General features: G+C 34.6%; 2 protein-coding genes across 4 annotated transcripts in view; one reads left to right on the top strand and one right to left on the bottom strand.

Annotated features, from left to right (window-relative positions):
* The window catches only part of LOC124644885 (tyrosine-protein phosphatase non-receptor type 61F), a 53,537-nt gene extending 41,612 nt beyond the window's left edge, over positions 1-11,925 (bottom strand). For all 3 annotated transcript variants that reach the window (XM_047184532.1, XM_047184531.1, XM_047184533.1), the window contains exons 1-2: positions 11,584-11,925; positions 9,795-9,956 (exon numbers count right to left, since the gene is read on the bottom strand). In XM_047184532.1, the coding sequence (XP_047040488.1) occupies positions 9,795-9,956; positions 11,584-11,670 (249 nt within the window). In that variant the 5' untranslated portion in view covers positions 11,671-11,925. The remainder of the gene's footprint in view (positions 1-9,794; positions 9,957-11,583) is intronic.
* A 1,139-nt stretch (positions 11,926-13,064) lies between these two features.
* Positions 13,065-16,466, top strand: part of LOC124644812 (ADP-ribosylation factor GTPase-activating protein 1) — a 57,090-nt gene continuing 53,688 nt past the window's right edge. The window contains exons 1-2 of the mRNA XM_047184401.1: positions 13,065-13,271; positions 13,357-13,524. Of these exons, the coding sequence (XP_047040357.1) occupies positions 13,212-13,271; positions 13,357-13,524 (228 nt within the window). The 5' untranslated portion in view covers positions 13,065-13,211. The remainder of the gene's footprint in view (positions 13,272-13,356; positions 13,525-16,466) is intronic.

Below are 16,466 nucleotides of genomic sequence, written 5' to 3'. Positions count from 1 at the left end.
AAAGCGTGAATGCATCAAAAATAATTGGCATCAACATGGCGGCCGGTGGGCCTGCTAGACATGCACAAGCATGGTGCATAATAAGGGATGCTTATTATATGCATGCGTCGCCATTGTTGGGAACGACATGTTGTCAAAGTGTAGTTTTGCTCGTAAATTATTTCAGTAAAATTGAAGCCTAGCTAACCTCTTTATCGATCTATTAGAATGTTTTTACTACATAGGCATGGTGAAATAAAAAAAATATTAGTCCGTCTTTTAGATAACCCTAAAATAACAACATGTATGTGTAAATAATAATATGTTTTGGTAATCTTAAAGATGGACCAATAACGAAAACGAAAGAGCCACTATTTTTTATAAATATTATTACGCTTATTCAATTCAGTTAACATCAGTCGAAAACAAACCTCAAAAAATAAAAAAAACTTTACAATCCATTTGTATTTGGAAATGGATGTATGTTAAAAATTTTATACTGACTATATTTTCATAGTTGCATAGTTCAAAGCAATTTTCAGCTTACGTCAGCAATTCTGGGTAAAACACTTTCGGCTTTTATGTTGAATCGTTGCGAAAAGCGATTCTGAAAACCCGACAGATTTACTAGAGCCTGCATGAAACATAGTTTGTGTGTTACTCAAGGCTGTAAACTATAAACTGTATATTATCCCGAGTGCTGTTATGTGGGAACTGTTTAGTACTACCAGAAAAAAATAGTGTATAGAGTACTACGATGCATGACCATTTAAAATCGCCACTAAAATTAACATACCCACAGCACATTTACCTCTTATTTATCTGGCAATTATTCGCATTACATAGAATCGTTTTTCTTTACTGTACTCATTATACACGGCCTAACACGATTCTTTCTGACTAGCTGCGGATTGTTATAACCAATTGTTCAAAGTTTTTCAATTAGACATTTCGATAATCTCAAATCGCAATTCAAAGAATAGATAGGTTACAGAAATCCACCGCTAGTAAACGAAAATGCACCCTAGTGCAGCAGAGGCAGCTAGTATTTCAATTTTATTATTAAAAAGTTTGTAGCGACTAAATATGGACCAGAGCGGTTTAGCGCTGTCAGTCAACTTTAACTGTTGTAAACTTGTCATATGAACTGAAAGTTTTAAAAGCTTTTGTTATGTGCAGTTGTCAAATTTCGAATATATGTTGTAGTTTTTTTTCCGTTGTTCATTTTTAATTGTATTGGTGTAAAATGTGTACATATTTTAATATTCTCGTTGAAGTTTATGTATTGGGTTGAGGAGGTCAGATAGGCAGTCGCTCCTTGTAAAACATTGATACTCAGCTGCATCCAGTTAGACTGAAAGCTGACCTCTAGCATAGTTGGGAAAGGTTAGGCAGATGTTGACATTGAAGTGTCCGTTTTCAAACGACTATATTTCATTGTCATTTTAAATCCAATATAACTGTGGACCTGTCCCAACAAAATCAAGGCAAACTCAGCCATTCTCATACCTCCAAACACCGTACCAATTAAGTGCCGAAAACAGACTACGGCAAAGGTTTCGCTTTAATTACAAAGGCTTGACGAGCGAACCAACTGAAGGGAGCCTGAGGGCTTTCGCAGCCTGTTTACATGAGCGTTGTTCGACACCCATTACGTGTTAACTTGGCAATAAAAATAGAGTTGCAATTCGTAGTGTTCAATGTAAAGAGTTTTCGTTGATTTCTACAAATTGCTACGAGCGTAGACCGCTACGCCGTAGACGGTGAAGGCGTAGGCATGTTTACGGCTTTATGCTTTTGCGAGGAATTTGTTGAAGTCTAGTTTACAACTCAAGCGTCCGATTTTCTTAAGATAACTGTTTCCTTTGAAAATTGATCGTAAAAATTCATAGGACATGTTTTAAGAAAACTCATATTTATGTCGTCGATCAACTTGGGTGGGACTAGAACGCGCTAACCGGTGCTATTCCCTTCGTGTCAAATAACTTTACGTCAGCTATTTGAGTACCTACACGCGCGAGCGCAGTAAAACCAAAGCTTTTCATCAAGATCTATACGAATGTGTTAAATGGCTAACGTCATAACGGGCAAGAAACTCCGTGCTTACTCTTTTTAAAAACATAATAGGTGTTACAATTTGTATGTATTGATACATACGATAATAAAAAATAAATGATTAGTAATAAGTGGATACCATTGCATTATGCATGCATTATAGTACTCTATTCCGCCAATCTCTGCGCCATGAAACATATTTCATACTATATTCACCAATAAACAGAGGCAGGTTGTTGGAATATAAAATATAATAATTTAAAATTAATAATAATACCGGCACAAGGCCGAAGAGTGCAACTTTAAAAATTGTTCATTTTTGCTCTTCCCGTAAAAAGTACTCAAGTGCAATCTTTAAGTACTTTATTGTTGTACTTTTAAAGATTCACTCTACAAGTTAATAGTTATTAGAGTATAGGTACTGTTGCGGTGCTTTGGTCGGAAAAATGAAAGCCTCTTAGTAGTTCAGAACAAACGGTCTACGTGAACTAAAACTATTAGACGGTAATTATACATTTTGGTGCACTTATTCTTCCTTTGTTTGTTCGTTGAGCAGAGTACCTTTGTGCAAAATTAAGGCTACTTTTTATTAAGTATTTGGTTTGGTTACTGGTGACGAATCAAGCATAGCACTGACATCTTCACCAGAACTTAGCAATTTTTAAATCAAAACTTCGTACTGCTTTAATTATTTAAGTTCCCTTATCCAACTAGTTTAGTGTCGGCTTACATTCAAACCGGGTGCAGCTGAGTACCAGTGTTTTACATAGAGCAACTGCCTAAGATTCAATCCAGTTATCCGGGCAACCCAATACCCCTTGGTAAGGTTGGTTGTCAGACTTACTGGCTTCTGACTATGCGTACCGACTGCTAAAGATGTTCAAATGACAGTTGGTAGACTAAAACACGTACTGAATTTACGTTATTTATTTTCGAAAACTTATTAAGATTCATACTCATGCTTCATACGGTTTTTCAGTTATTCGCGGCCCGAACCCCGCACAATGCTTTGTTAATATTGATTGCAATCAATCAGAGTGCTTGACGGCAATCGGAAAATGCATCGTGGGTATGTTTTATAAAATCTTCAGCAATATTTTAATAAACAGCCGGTACTATGTAAAGGAGCTTTGTAGAAATTATGTTTATAAAGTCAATAAATAGCTTTTTTCTTTTCAATACTCAGTCTCTTTGGCTCGGCAAACGGAGGACCAAAAAAAATCCTTTTGAGTCAACGTTTGCGTCTACTCGGAAAGAGGGTAGCTTTCCAACAGTGAAATAATTTTTCAAATCGTAAAGTAGGTTCAGAGCCTTTAGGCTTTTTACAAACAAATGTTTTCTCTGTGTTATATTAGTACCTATAAAAGTTTAGTTAAGAAGTGCATATCTCTTATTTATATTAAAAGACACAAGTACAGGTTGTTACAGAATGGTTAATTTCCAGTTTAATATACATTCTACCTGGTATTCATATTATTTAATATGCACATTTTATTTGTGATTTTTTGAACATTTCTACTGATATTGTTTTAGTAACTTTTGTATGAAAATCTAGGTTTTCAAAGCTGGGTACTAACTGATGATACCAGGTGTGTACTGGTATTACGCGGAAAGCAGTGAACCGCTCGATACGTGACTGACTACATTAATACTTGACGTGCGAAATGTTACATTATGCCCATACAATTATCATCTGCCTAGACTCTTCCCAACTATGACCAACCTTGGGGTCGGCTTCCAGTCTAAATGGATGCAGCTGAGTACCAGTGTTTTACAAGGAGCGACTGCCTATCTGACCTCCTCAACCCTGTTACCTGGGTAACCCAATAGCCCTTGGTAAGACTGGTTATCAGACTTACTGGATTCTGACTCCCCGTACCGACTGCCAAAAGTGTTCACATCCGGGACCTACTGTTTATCGTGCCCTCCGACACAATATACTTAGAAAGTACATACGTTATACCCGTACAATATACTAGAAATATTCTCTAGGGGTTTCCCATTACTATTTCAAGAAACCTGCAAACATCTTCACGGCTGATCGAGATCTCGGGAATAGAGGTTTACTAGCAGTCTAGACGGTAGCGATTGTTAACGCTCAGTCGTATGTGCTGACAGTTTAGAGAGAAATAGCTGAGTATCCAGACGCTTTAAATAAATATAGGTACTTAAAATATACATAACATATAATTTCTACATCTTTGATTTTGTGGAAACGTACAAAGTTTCAAGTATAACAATGTAGCTGTTTTAACCACATGAACCAAAATAATATGTATGAAATGTCATCATCATGAATTTAAGAGCCCAGCTCTTGTCGGTGCAGTTCCTTCCATTTACGCATATCTAGTGTCAACTACTGAACTTCCTTATACGTCGAAAAAATAATGAAGTGATCCTGTTTTATAACCAAAATATAATGTATGAAATGATGATATATTATCGGGACCCACGAATTCGCGTCGCACCGCAGACGGCTTAACAAACGGATGTGAAGTGAATTGCAGTCGATGCACTGTAGGTAGGTGATAAATTGATTTATTTATAGGCCGAATTCAGTTGTAAAAGCACGCCTATAAAATAATTTTAAAACAACATACCTAAAATCGTATTGTGAGTTATGAGTATGATTTAGAAAAATAAACAAATTATGTACTGACAACAACGGCTGTAATTTGTATATCTTTGGCAGTAGCTATAGGAAGTCAGAAGCCAGTAAGTTTGACAACCAGTCTGACCTAGAACTAATGGGCTGCCCGGGTGATTGGGTTGAGGAGGTCAGATAGGCAGTCGCTTCTTATAAAGATGGTACCCAGCTGCATCCGGTTATACTGGAAGCCGACTACAACATAGTTGGGAAAAGGCGAGGCAGATGATGATGATGAAAGGCATTCTGTCACCTAAAATTATATATGTAGGTACTAACTAAACATGACAGGGAAGTATTCAAATTCCTTCAATAGTATCTTGGCCGCGTTTATAAAAAGATTCGAGATCGAGCGCAATTGAACACTCGCAACGGTAACTATGCATCTGAATAAGATGTTGATAGAATAAGCACGTGCAGTTTTCTAATTCAGTCGTTATTGTAAGGCAATTGAATAAAATGCAGCTATGTATTGTTGGACACTTCATAAGTAAGTCATGCCGACTGGTTAGTTGATAGCCTATTCTCTCCGAGTATACAAGATTGTATTGGCATATTCGACCACGCACGAGAGCCCTCGAAAAAGTGTTTCACTCAAATCCTGGGGGAACTTTTTCCCATACCTGGATAAAACGTAGCTTATGACACCCGTGCGTAGTATAGCTGCACGCCAGTTAAAGAATTTTTCAAAAGAGTTCAATAATACAACAAAAGAAAACTAATATTTTCTTACATTTCAGTCACAACTTGTTTGAAAACGCAACATTTCCAATAGTTAAGTAGTTATTCCTTTCGAAGTTTTTTCAAAGTTATTACCTAACAGGGTTATACATATGAAAATAATTTTTAAATCCCTAGCCACTAACAGTTTCGGTCACGGAACGGCCAAGTGAGTGACCCGACACAAGCCGTTCCTACAAAATGAGGCATAAGTGGCTCACTTACTCGCAATTTGTGTCAGCTTGAGCTTTGTAAAACAAACAAATAACGTCCAACCAATAAAGGTAACTCAATAATGCATTGGAAAATATATTTCTCATATTCCTTGAAGTCTATTTCTATTTAGAAGCCCGCAAGCCGATTTATATGTTATTAAACGTGAAGCAAACGTTAGAAATGTCAAGATATTACAAACATCGGTAAAGTGCGAGTCGGAATCGCGCACGATGTGTTGCGTACCATTTCCGTACATAAGCAAAAATGGGAAACTGCATTTCTTATTTATTACTCGTAGTTATCAACATTTATATTTATACGACAACATAAGAACATCATCTGTGAAAAAATTCTAATTCAAATTCTAACTGTCACGGCTCTTAAGATAGCTACAGTCTAGTAACAGAGCAAGAGCGAATTCTTAGTAATAGGGTCCCATTCTACCTTTTGGGTATGGATGGAACTCTAAAAATTTAAGTGCAACTAAATCGGTTTTCTAGGAACAAAATACTGTAAAGCATTTTTCTTTTCAATTATATTTACGATAACTTAGTATTGGAAACGTTTGATCTTTCTCTAGTCATTTAAAGAAAATATTGCAATATTGGTATTTAAGACTAAGTAAGGTTGCAATATTGGCTTGCATTTTCAATTTCTTTTGGTTCTGAGAAAAGCAAGCAATTTCATTTAAAGAAGTTCATTTCTCTCGTTGGGACAAAGAGCAAATCCTTCTGTTAGTACGTATCGAGAGACATAAAATAAAAACAATTCGCGGAATATCGGAGTCGACTCGATGTCAAAAGAATCGATGAAAGCTGGATTATTTTGTTTTTACTTTACAACGTTTTATAGGAAGCACAGCTTCGTAGTTGTGTAATTTAAACAGTAGCAAAGGTATTACAGTTTAACAAAAGCTTAATGTGTAGTGCAGCTTAAGCTTACGACATAGGAGATTTTTGTGCGGGTACAAATGCATTGTATTCGTATTGTCGATATGTAGTACTATAAGTTATAGTATAGTTATAGTTTTATAGTTTTATTTTATCCACTTTGAATAACGTGGCCATCATAGGTTCATTGCTACATACTCCTGAATATAATCATCGATAATTCGCAATTTTATTTGGGGTGAGCGTCAACACGTTTTCTCCTTCCACACTCTTCTGTCTGCCGTCATCTCACAAGTAACATTCTTTCTAACCAAATCGACTTTCACACAATCCATCCATCATATCCCTGAATTTTAAAAGAATTCCAAATATGTAGTGATTTTGATCATGAATTTAATGCAAAACAAAACAGTATCAAACTCATTACCATGTTAAAATTAATATAAAGCAAAATAACTTTAGCAAACATACCTACTGTTTAGAACAGTTGTGGTGCGAACAAATAATTTCGTGTTAATCGTCAAATATTAACATTTTGGCAGTTTCAATATTAACTGGAGTAATACCGCAAATTACATTTTAATCGTGCTGTTAAAGCTTTGCAATGGACAGGTTAAACCTCTGACACGAGAGTTAACTAATGTGCAATCTATACTAATATAATATAGAGGAACCATCTATTTGTTTGTTTCTAACCCTAAAGGCTCATTAGAAAAATTATTTCACTGTTGGAAAGCTACACTCTTCCCGAGTAACATCTATAGGCTATATTTTATCCCGGTACGAGCAGTAGTTCCCACGGGACGCGGGAGAATCCGCGAGAAAACGGCTAGTATTTACTAAGTAAATATTAATATCTACTCAGAACTACCTATGTCAGTTCGACACAAAATATGATATTGCACACTAGATTTTAATGGGAACTCGTCCACGTAACGAGTTCTGCGATTCACGGAAAAGATATATTACAAAGTTGGTTTCCTATTTTTTTACTTTTCTCTCGTTAGCGTTGCAGGCCTTTAATAATGTTTTATTACTGTCCACCTTTATACACAGAGAAGGTAATTATAATTAAGTTTATTGTCTATCTATAACACGCAGTACGATAATAAATGTATTATTTTCAGAATATCCATCCGTCTCTTCTCTGCTCTTCCTCTCTCTCTATCCATTCAAGTCTCTAAAGGTCATTCCCAATATTCTTATCTATCTTTCGTTTTGCTTACTAGACGTAGGAATATGACAGTACTTCTATAGGCGATAGATAGGATATTGTGTCTCCTCTGTAAATGCCCATCCCACCACTAACGCTGGCCAAGAGCCTCTGCCGTATATTAATTACTCACTCAATCAAATCTGGTCATCCCTCACAGTCCTCTCAACGTACTCATTTCTTCTACTCTCTTCTTAGTTATATATGACCCGGTCAAGTCAATATTAAAACATCTCCCCTAAAATTCTGCCTATCAGGCATCCACGACAATGCATTTTTCAGCGTATTTGCTGTACAAAATTCCCTGTATCCGATATTTAGCTGGAAGCGCTCTTTGTTCACGTCGCATGGGAGGCAAACTACAGTCAGTTCGAGTTCATAAAATACTTTTTGCCGTTATAAAATGTCACTAACTATCATATGAATAAAGTTAGTTGAAAACATGCAACGGAGTTTAGTTTAAACATCCTAATGGTGAATGTACATGGAGCCGAACGCGCCAACTAGTTCATATATTCCTTAGACGGTCAATTTAAATACGCAATCTCCAATATTAACCAATTTGCACAATGTTTCATTCCTAGTGCAAAAGTTATTTTGAAAACTTGACAATTTGAAATTATTTCAGTAGTAGTTCTCTAATTAAAAGTGAGACAAGGCATGATAACATTAATATTCTCCTTTGTAAAAAAAAATAAGTACATAAACAGTGCGCAAAACCTCATTCTCAATTAAATTGTCAAAAGCATTTTATTATACTAACCGCATTTTCATTATTTGCTCATATTTTCCTCTTTTCATGGAATACGTTCAAAAATCACCAATTCGAATATTAAATGTGAATTCGTAATCGACAAAGCTAACCGATATTGAATCGCGGTTTGATTCATAACTTTGTCAAAAAAGGTTTATTTCAACAGCATTCAGTTAACCGTTAACCTGTAAAATAGTGATGAAAAGAGTATTTTTATGTACCGGATTTGTTTGTTGGTTTGCATGTTAGTGTAAATAAAAGTAGTGGTTTTGATTTTGTTGTGAATCGTACCGATATTCATTTTTTTATTGTATTTTGCGATCGTTTCAGAACCGTTTTGGTCAATCGTCACTGAAATCAATCAGTTTTGTGTTAATTGTGACACAAATAAAAAGGAGTGTGCATCATTTTGTAACAATTGAGGAAAACTATTTAAAGCGCATTGAAAATATTGATACCAGTTAGATATCAGGAAAAATATAACTGATGTCATTTCATAATAGATTTGAACTGTTAAACGATATTACTGTTAATTAATATTATTTGACCTTTATTGTTATAGATACGTCTATTTTAATTATTCAATATAATTTCTATCATCGGTCGTAATTTATTTTGTTCTTAAAGAAACCGAATGTAAGGAAGGAAAATAAGGATATTCTTTATGATATATTATCATTCTCATTACGAAAAAAATATTCACATTTGAATTTGAAACTTTCCTCATTATAAGTTTCGAGTAAATGCCAATTTGAAGAAGTAAAAAAATGTAACTTGGTCTTGACTTTTGTAGTTTTTAATAAGTTTGCGTTTTACGTTTTTTGCCGTACTTTTAAGTTTTGATAAAAATAATGATATGTTTTAATTAGATTTTGTAGTTGGTTATGTGCATGAATACATGATTTTTTTAGATTCGTTGTCCTTCAGTGATTTTTACAGCAGAAGCCTTCATTCTATTAAGATTTCTATATGTGTTCATTTTGAAATTGAAAATTGAAATAACGAAAATCATCTCACATTACCACAAATGGTTAATAATAAAAATGAGCAAGGAGTATTTAGTAGGCACAAACCTTTGCTGAACACTGTCCACACGTACAATTATGCAGAGACCAACTAAGGCTCAAGTTCACCGACAACATAAATGTTTGTTTTTCATAAAACACTACTTTGAAAATTCAATGTGAATATTCGTAATAAACCCGTAATTTAAGAAAACTGACATTTATAAGTTCGGTGAACTTGGACATAAGACTGATGTAGTCCTGTCCTTTCGGACCATTTTGCAAAGACAGACCAAAATGTTTTGAAAGCACTTACCGTTACATAGTTGGCATTGATGTAGTCCCTCTCACAACGCTTCAGCACAACCCTGGTGTGGTCGAAGGGGTTGACGTCACGGTAGCGGTTCAGTGGCTTGTTCTGCGGCTTCTTGGCTTCATTCCACGAGTGCTGGAACTGTTGGCATTGCAAGCCAATTTTCTGTTGGACAATTGGATGTATTAGTTAGGGAAGAGGAGATTGTGTTTTGTATGCCCTAGAACGTAAGACTAGCATCTAGGAAATACTTACAACAAATTAAATGAAATTTACTTTTATCATTGACAAATTGGGACTAATTTTCAGCAATCTCAAATGTAACTATTATTGTTATGAAGTACATTGCGATAGCAGGACCTAACTATACCTAATATGTATTTAAATAAGGCATTTATTTGAAATCTTTGACTAGAGTTAAAGACTTGAAGGCAAGACACTTTAGGATTAAGGATCAGTGGGGTAAAGACACCCTAACTGGAAGCCTTTTAATCTTGATGATTGCAATAGAAATAACCCGCAGTAGAGGCAGGTTGCTGAAGATCAAAGTCAAATCATGGAGAAGAATGGGTAAGAAACTCCATGATCCAAGATTAAGTTAATTGGCGAACTTTGGGGGAGTCTTTTGTCCAGCAGTGGACTTCTTTGGCTGAAACGATGAGATAGAATGGATGGAAGGAGGGTGAAATTGATGTTTATCTAGGAATTTATGCAAAACATATACAGTAGCAAAAGAAGCGCGCGCGCAGCTTAAGCCGCAAGAGTTGTTATAATTATGATACTTTAAGGCCCAAGTTCACCGAATGAAACTATGAATTTTCAAATTCATTTATCAAAAACAACAGTTGTTAAAAGAAAATTGATGTTTTTCTGGTTGGTGAATTTGGATCTAAGAATGGTAAATAATATAAAATACTCATTGGTTATTTTCAATTTTGATTTTCAATATAATTTATGAGTCTTTGAGTCATCTTAGGTTTTGGTAAAAAATGGTCTGTTCTTGGATTTCAATTTTGTGACTTGACTTTTTCTCTTTTATCTTATGTGAAATTATTAGATTCCTTGGTTGTAATGATTTTTCAGATAGTGTTATAATTTTGTTTAATTATAATAGTGAATTATGTTGTTTATATAATAATGATAAACCTTTATTGATTTATAGTATCAAGATTGTCACATAATGTAACAGATTCATAGTGGATCATGTGCAGTTCTCCTTGCTAGGCTATTAGATACTCTTGTATAGTCTGTGTTAAGACAAAATAGTGCCAATCTCTTTAAACTGTATCACAGCACAATTTTTAGTAAAAAAAAATTATTGTTATTTAGGTACCTACATTTTTACTTTTTATAATGTATGCATGTAGCAGTTCCAAGTGTATGATGGTACATTCAGTGGCTGTATAAATATGTAATACCTATGTGTATGGTCCAACTAATATTATAAATGCATAACTTTGACAAAATATATGTAAGGATGTACATGAATTATTAGCTAGTAGTATAGTAAACATAATTTCATTTAGTAGACAATTATAACCTGTGGGTAAAAGGAAAAGAGGAAAGACGTGTAATTTTACTTATAACGATTTATTTAACTCCGAAAATAAAGTTGCAATCGCAGTTATTTCAATGCCACGGCTAAAATGCGCGAGCCAAAACACTTACTTGTTCAAGAAAAGGCGTAAGATGTCGAAAGTTAAAGAAATCGCGAGTCGGAAGAAGTTCACTGGGAATGTTGTTAGTTTTTAGCGCGTGGCACATACACACCGCGTTCCACCTACGCACTCACCTGATAGACCAATGCCCAAGCATTTTTAGATACGATCTCCATGTACTCCTCCTCAACTTTGTTGTTGTAGACGTTGTTTTGACTCATTGTTAAACTTGTTTCCTTCTTTTGCTCACTCTTAACGAAGTATTGTTTGGGTGTCGAGTACCGCAAACAGTACGAGTTTGGAAGTTATTAACAACCGGTGCAGGCGGATGATATGATGTAAATAACGAATGTACCTAATGCAGGTAATATGCAAGTTTTATAACGACCCGTAACAACTGTTCCAGCGACGAAATCAAAATGATTTAGTTTTGGATAGCGGCCTTCGACATGAGTGCACCCACCGCTGTCGGATTTAGTGTTGTCAGATTTTGTTTACAAAATGTCTGCTTTCGAAAAATTCTACCGTGATCCGTGGTAGTTTTTTTTTATCTGTGCATATATTCAAAATAAAAATCACGTTAGTTTTAAATGCCATATTTGAGCATGTAATCCCGCTTCTCATAGCATCCTCGGGGTCACGTAATAACATTTTTAAATACACTCTCAATCCAGTCGAATGTGATGAGGATGATATTTTGACACTTTTTATTATTAACGATAAAACCTCTTTATCATACAATTTTCTTTATTCGAGTAGGTAACAAAATTTTAATGTTGAAAACAATGAAGATTTTTTTCGTTTTCCTAGCTGCTGGCTAGTTGGCGCTGATATTGGTATATTACACAAGCGTCATTTATAATAAATGAACAATTAAATAATAAGAAAATATTGAATAAAAACGAGGTTTTGAAATCAATTTGTGTGGAAATCTGTTATAAGTTTATTGCAAAGTTCTTGCTTTATTGAGCCTTGATACAGATTATAAAGGACTTGGCACCATGTTTTCTTCAGCTTTGGCATTTTGGCAAAGGCAAAGATGTACAGTAGTACAAAGTCATCTATTGAGTACTTCGAAACTATTTTATTAAATTCTCATATCCACCAATGGGAGAATTCTTTCTTTCTGTGAATTAAAAATAATAGTTCCCAAGAAAGTGAAAAAATCAGATTTCTAGACAAATCTTTATCTCATGGGACATTCGGATAATAATCTGCCTGATTTCTTTTCTCCTTTTATTCCATTTCTATTTCCTTTTTTTATTGTGGATCACAAGTACTTTTCGTTAAACGGCCTCAAAATTCTACGACAAAATATATGTCGCTCCGTTCGTTCTAGTAACATCAGAACCACCAGCGCTATCTAGGTATCAGCTAGAAAATCTTCATTGCGCCGTATGTCGATAAAATTTTGTTCAATTTAACTATTTGTCCAGCAGTGGACTGCGATAGGCTGATGATGATGATGACATAACTGGACATAACGGAATAAATGCTCATATTTATGTTTTTTATTCACAGATTACATTCATTTTTTATAAGAAATCTTTGAAATCAGTTTAAGCTAGAAAACTTAACGAACGTAACTGCTAAGTTGGCAACACTGAATGTCAGTGAGTGCCAAGTGGAGGTATGAATTTTTTTGACAATTAACAACAATTCGTGGTGTTTGCGTGTGATAATTTCTCTAATGTCCCCAATGTGTATATGCTGCATAATACTTTAATCATTTACTTCGCTATTCCCACCTGTAAGCTAAGAAATGGCTTCCCCACGAACACGTAGGAAGCTGAACTCTATACGAAATATAGACGACAATAATGTAAGTCACTGTGCGTTTAATTGGGCCCCTTATGTTGAGGAATAATTGGTGTTACTAACTGAAGAATTGTCGTGATATTTTCCAGAAATGTTTCGAGTGTGGTACGTTGAATCCTCAATGGGTTTCGGTCACGTACGGCATCTGGATATGCTTAGAATGCTCCGGGGTTCACCGAAGCCTCGGGGTGCACCTTTCCTTCGTCCGCAGTGTCACCATGGACAAATGGAAAGACATTGAGCTAGAAAAAATGATGGTAAGACTGCCTTCTTCATTATTCCACCTTTATCATAAAAGTTTCCATGGTAATTTGTAGATAATTTCATCAAAATCGAAAGTTTTCAAAGATACTTTAGTGCTTGCGATTTCGTAAAGTAATTTAGTAACAAAATGCACAAATTATACCTCCTACTGTTACAGAACTTCTCTAACAATCTCCTTACTTAGCTCAAATTATTGTGGCTATGATGTAACACAAATAAATGTTATTTTACCAACTAGCTTCTTCACAAAGATATAAAAATACTTTCAGTTAATGTTAGGAAGTCTAAAACTTCTGTTGCACATGCTGATCTTAAAAATCGTCTTTATCAACACATTAAGATTTGTAATAATCTTCCATATAACATTATCTCATAATTATTTACACCTATATTGAGAATTTTTGACTACATAAGAAGTTGAAAGTAATCTTCAGACAAATTAAGAACAAATGAAACTGCATTAAAAAGAAAAAGAAGTATTCATATCAGCAACTATTTAGTCACTTGGCTATTGTTCATTATTTCACAAGAGAGTGTACAATGCTCATTGTTAGATCCGTTGTGTACTAGATTCATAACCAAACTATTTCTGGTCAGGCACCAGATGTATTTCATGGTTTTATCTAAAATTACCAAATTAACTGCTTGTATGTTGCTATTTTTAAAACAAGAAATCAATTGTGTCTTGCATATACCTATACTCTGGCATGCAACAAGTTAAAGGAACATTAATTTGGAATAAAGATACATATTTCTTTAAAATAGTATCAGTGAAAAGGCATTTTTTAATTCAACTTCTTTTACTTATGTATAGTTCATTGACTTAATTCCACAAACTTAGACAATTGAAGTTACATAAATTAGGCCAGATATAAATTACTTTTTCTTAAGATTCAATAATCCTTTAAGCAGATTCAATAGCATTGTATGATGTTGAGGTGACAGGCAACCCATTGACTCATGTTAAGGTTACAGTTGACTGAAGTAAAAAAAAAAAATACAATGCAACTTACAATTGTCTTAGAAAGACATCTTTTCAAACATTCTAGTGTTGTGTAACCAGCCTTGACTATTGCAATCAAATCATTTTCTCTTGAAAACATTCAAAATTCAACTCTCTGTTACATGAGATAGAGATCAGAACTGCTTTTTAAGTAAAGTTGTGATTGATATGACATCATTCAAATTTGAACTTTCTTTCCTTTTGAATAGAGCTCAAAATCATTTTTTATATAATTTACTTGTGATGTAACTTTTGTAGATAGTAGTTATTCAGTTGTTGACTTAATGCGGATATAATCAGTTGTGATAAGAATGTGTCATATTAGAATGGTGAATAATAAACTAAATTAAAATCTTTATTATGAATGAATTAGGCAGGATATGTGGGTATTGAAACTGACCTATTTTTTTTATCAGTGTCAAAATATGACCTCTGTATTTAAATCACTAGTGATACCATATGCATTGTATTAAATATGGATAAATTCCTTCTCAGTTTATTAAACAAAAACAACTATGTAAAATCCCATTTCTGTAAGATTATGTTTTTTCCGTTACATCAGTTATTTTGCAATTACTATTATGTAAAAGTCACTTGGTGGTATTTTAGATTGAAAGTGACTTTTTTATATTAAAGGCAAGTTTCCCGAGGGAACTGTTTTCCATACAAGAATGAAATATAGCCTATGTCACTCACAAATAACACAGCTTTCTATTGGTACAAGAATTTTCCAAATTGGTTCTGTAGATTCAGACATAACTCTCTCATTCTTACAATCTTTATAGATTGATGATGATCTTTATTGATGACAGCATATATTTAGGGCAACTGGTAATTAATGATCAGAGGTCGGAATTAGGTAGAGTTGTCCATGTACTTACACTGATTTTATACATCGTTATAATTGGATAACTATACTACTATGTATAACTGGATATGCCTCAAATCCCGAGATTAATTTAAAAAAGCAGAAAAAATATATTTACTTTTAAGACTATCAATAAGTATTGTGAATTAATGAGAACTTATAAGAATTGTATTTTAATTTATCTTTGTTTTATTTGTCTATCTCTGACGTTCTTATCAATATTTAGTTGTTATATCCTTGGTCACATGGGGTTGTCCATTAGAAATCCCGGGAAGATCCATATTAATATCAACATTTCGATGCAAGTACATAAATAACTCCACCTTATTTCGACCCCTGTTAATGACCAATACTTGATCATGGGAAAGTTGTTTGTCATTATGTGTTGAAGTATCTGTCTACGGTAATTAAACCAGTATGACACAATATTATAACTAAATATTAGTTAATTATTTGAACATAATGATTTCAAGTGGCTGGCTTATGTAGCTTGCGTTACCAATGCGAAGTTAATAGCAGCTGTGCTAATAATATGCGAAAGTGGCCTAGCTTTGTGTATCACAGTTTATTGCGTACATATATGCTATTGTATTAGCTTCACGACCCAGTTGGCGCAACGGTCACCGGACTGTCGAACAAATGGTCCCGGGTTCGATTCCCGGTATGGTTAGGGTCCGTTCAGATAGACCGGGTCGGAGAGCATCGGCGCGCATTTTTCTTTTCACACAGACCAGAGCCGATCAGCTGCGCGAGCATTAAAGAGCATGCAAGCATCAGCAGGCCAAACGTCAAGAAAAAATACACGATCGGAGCCGGTCGGCTCCTCTTATTATTTCACACCGAGCGCATTCGAGCATTCAAAAATAAACCTTACTTCAAATACTAAGTACTCAATTTTCAACGTGTTAAGAATTTGCTCTGCTCTCCGACCCGGTCTATCTGAACAGACCCTTAACATTTGTGTGATGAGCATGTTTGTTGGCTGTGGTCTGGGTGTTGTAATATATATTTATAAAGATACCACAGCGCAAGCTAATGAATACCAGCCATCTATTTATAGCTAT

Source organism: Helicoverpa zea, chromosome 31 (genome assembly GCF_022581195.2).
Source record: "Helicoverpa zea isolate HzStark_Cry1AcR chromosome 31, ilHelZeax1.1, whole genome shotgun sequence".
Taxonomy (NCBI): Eukaryota; Metazoa; Arthropoda; class Insecta; order Lepidoptera; family Noctuidae; genus Helicoverpa; species Helicoverpa zea.
Note: the sequence above shows the minus strand (reverse complement) of the source record. Positions and strands in the feature narration are given on the sequence as shown.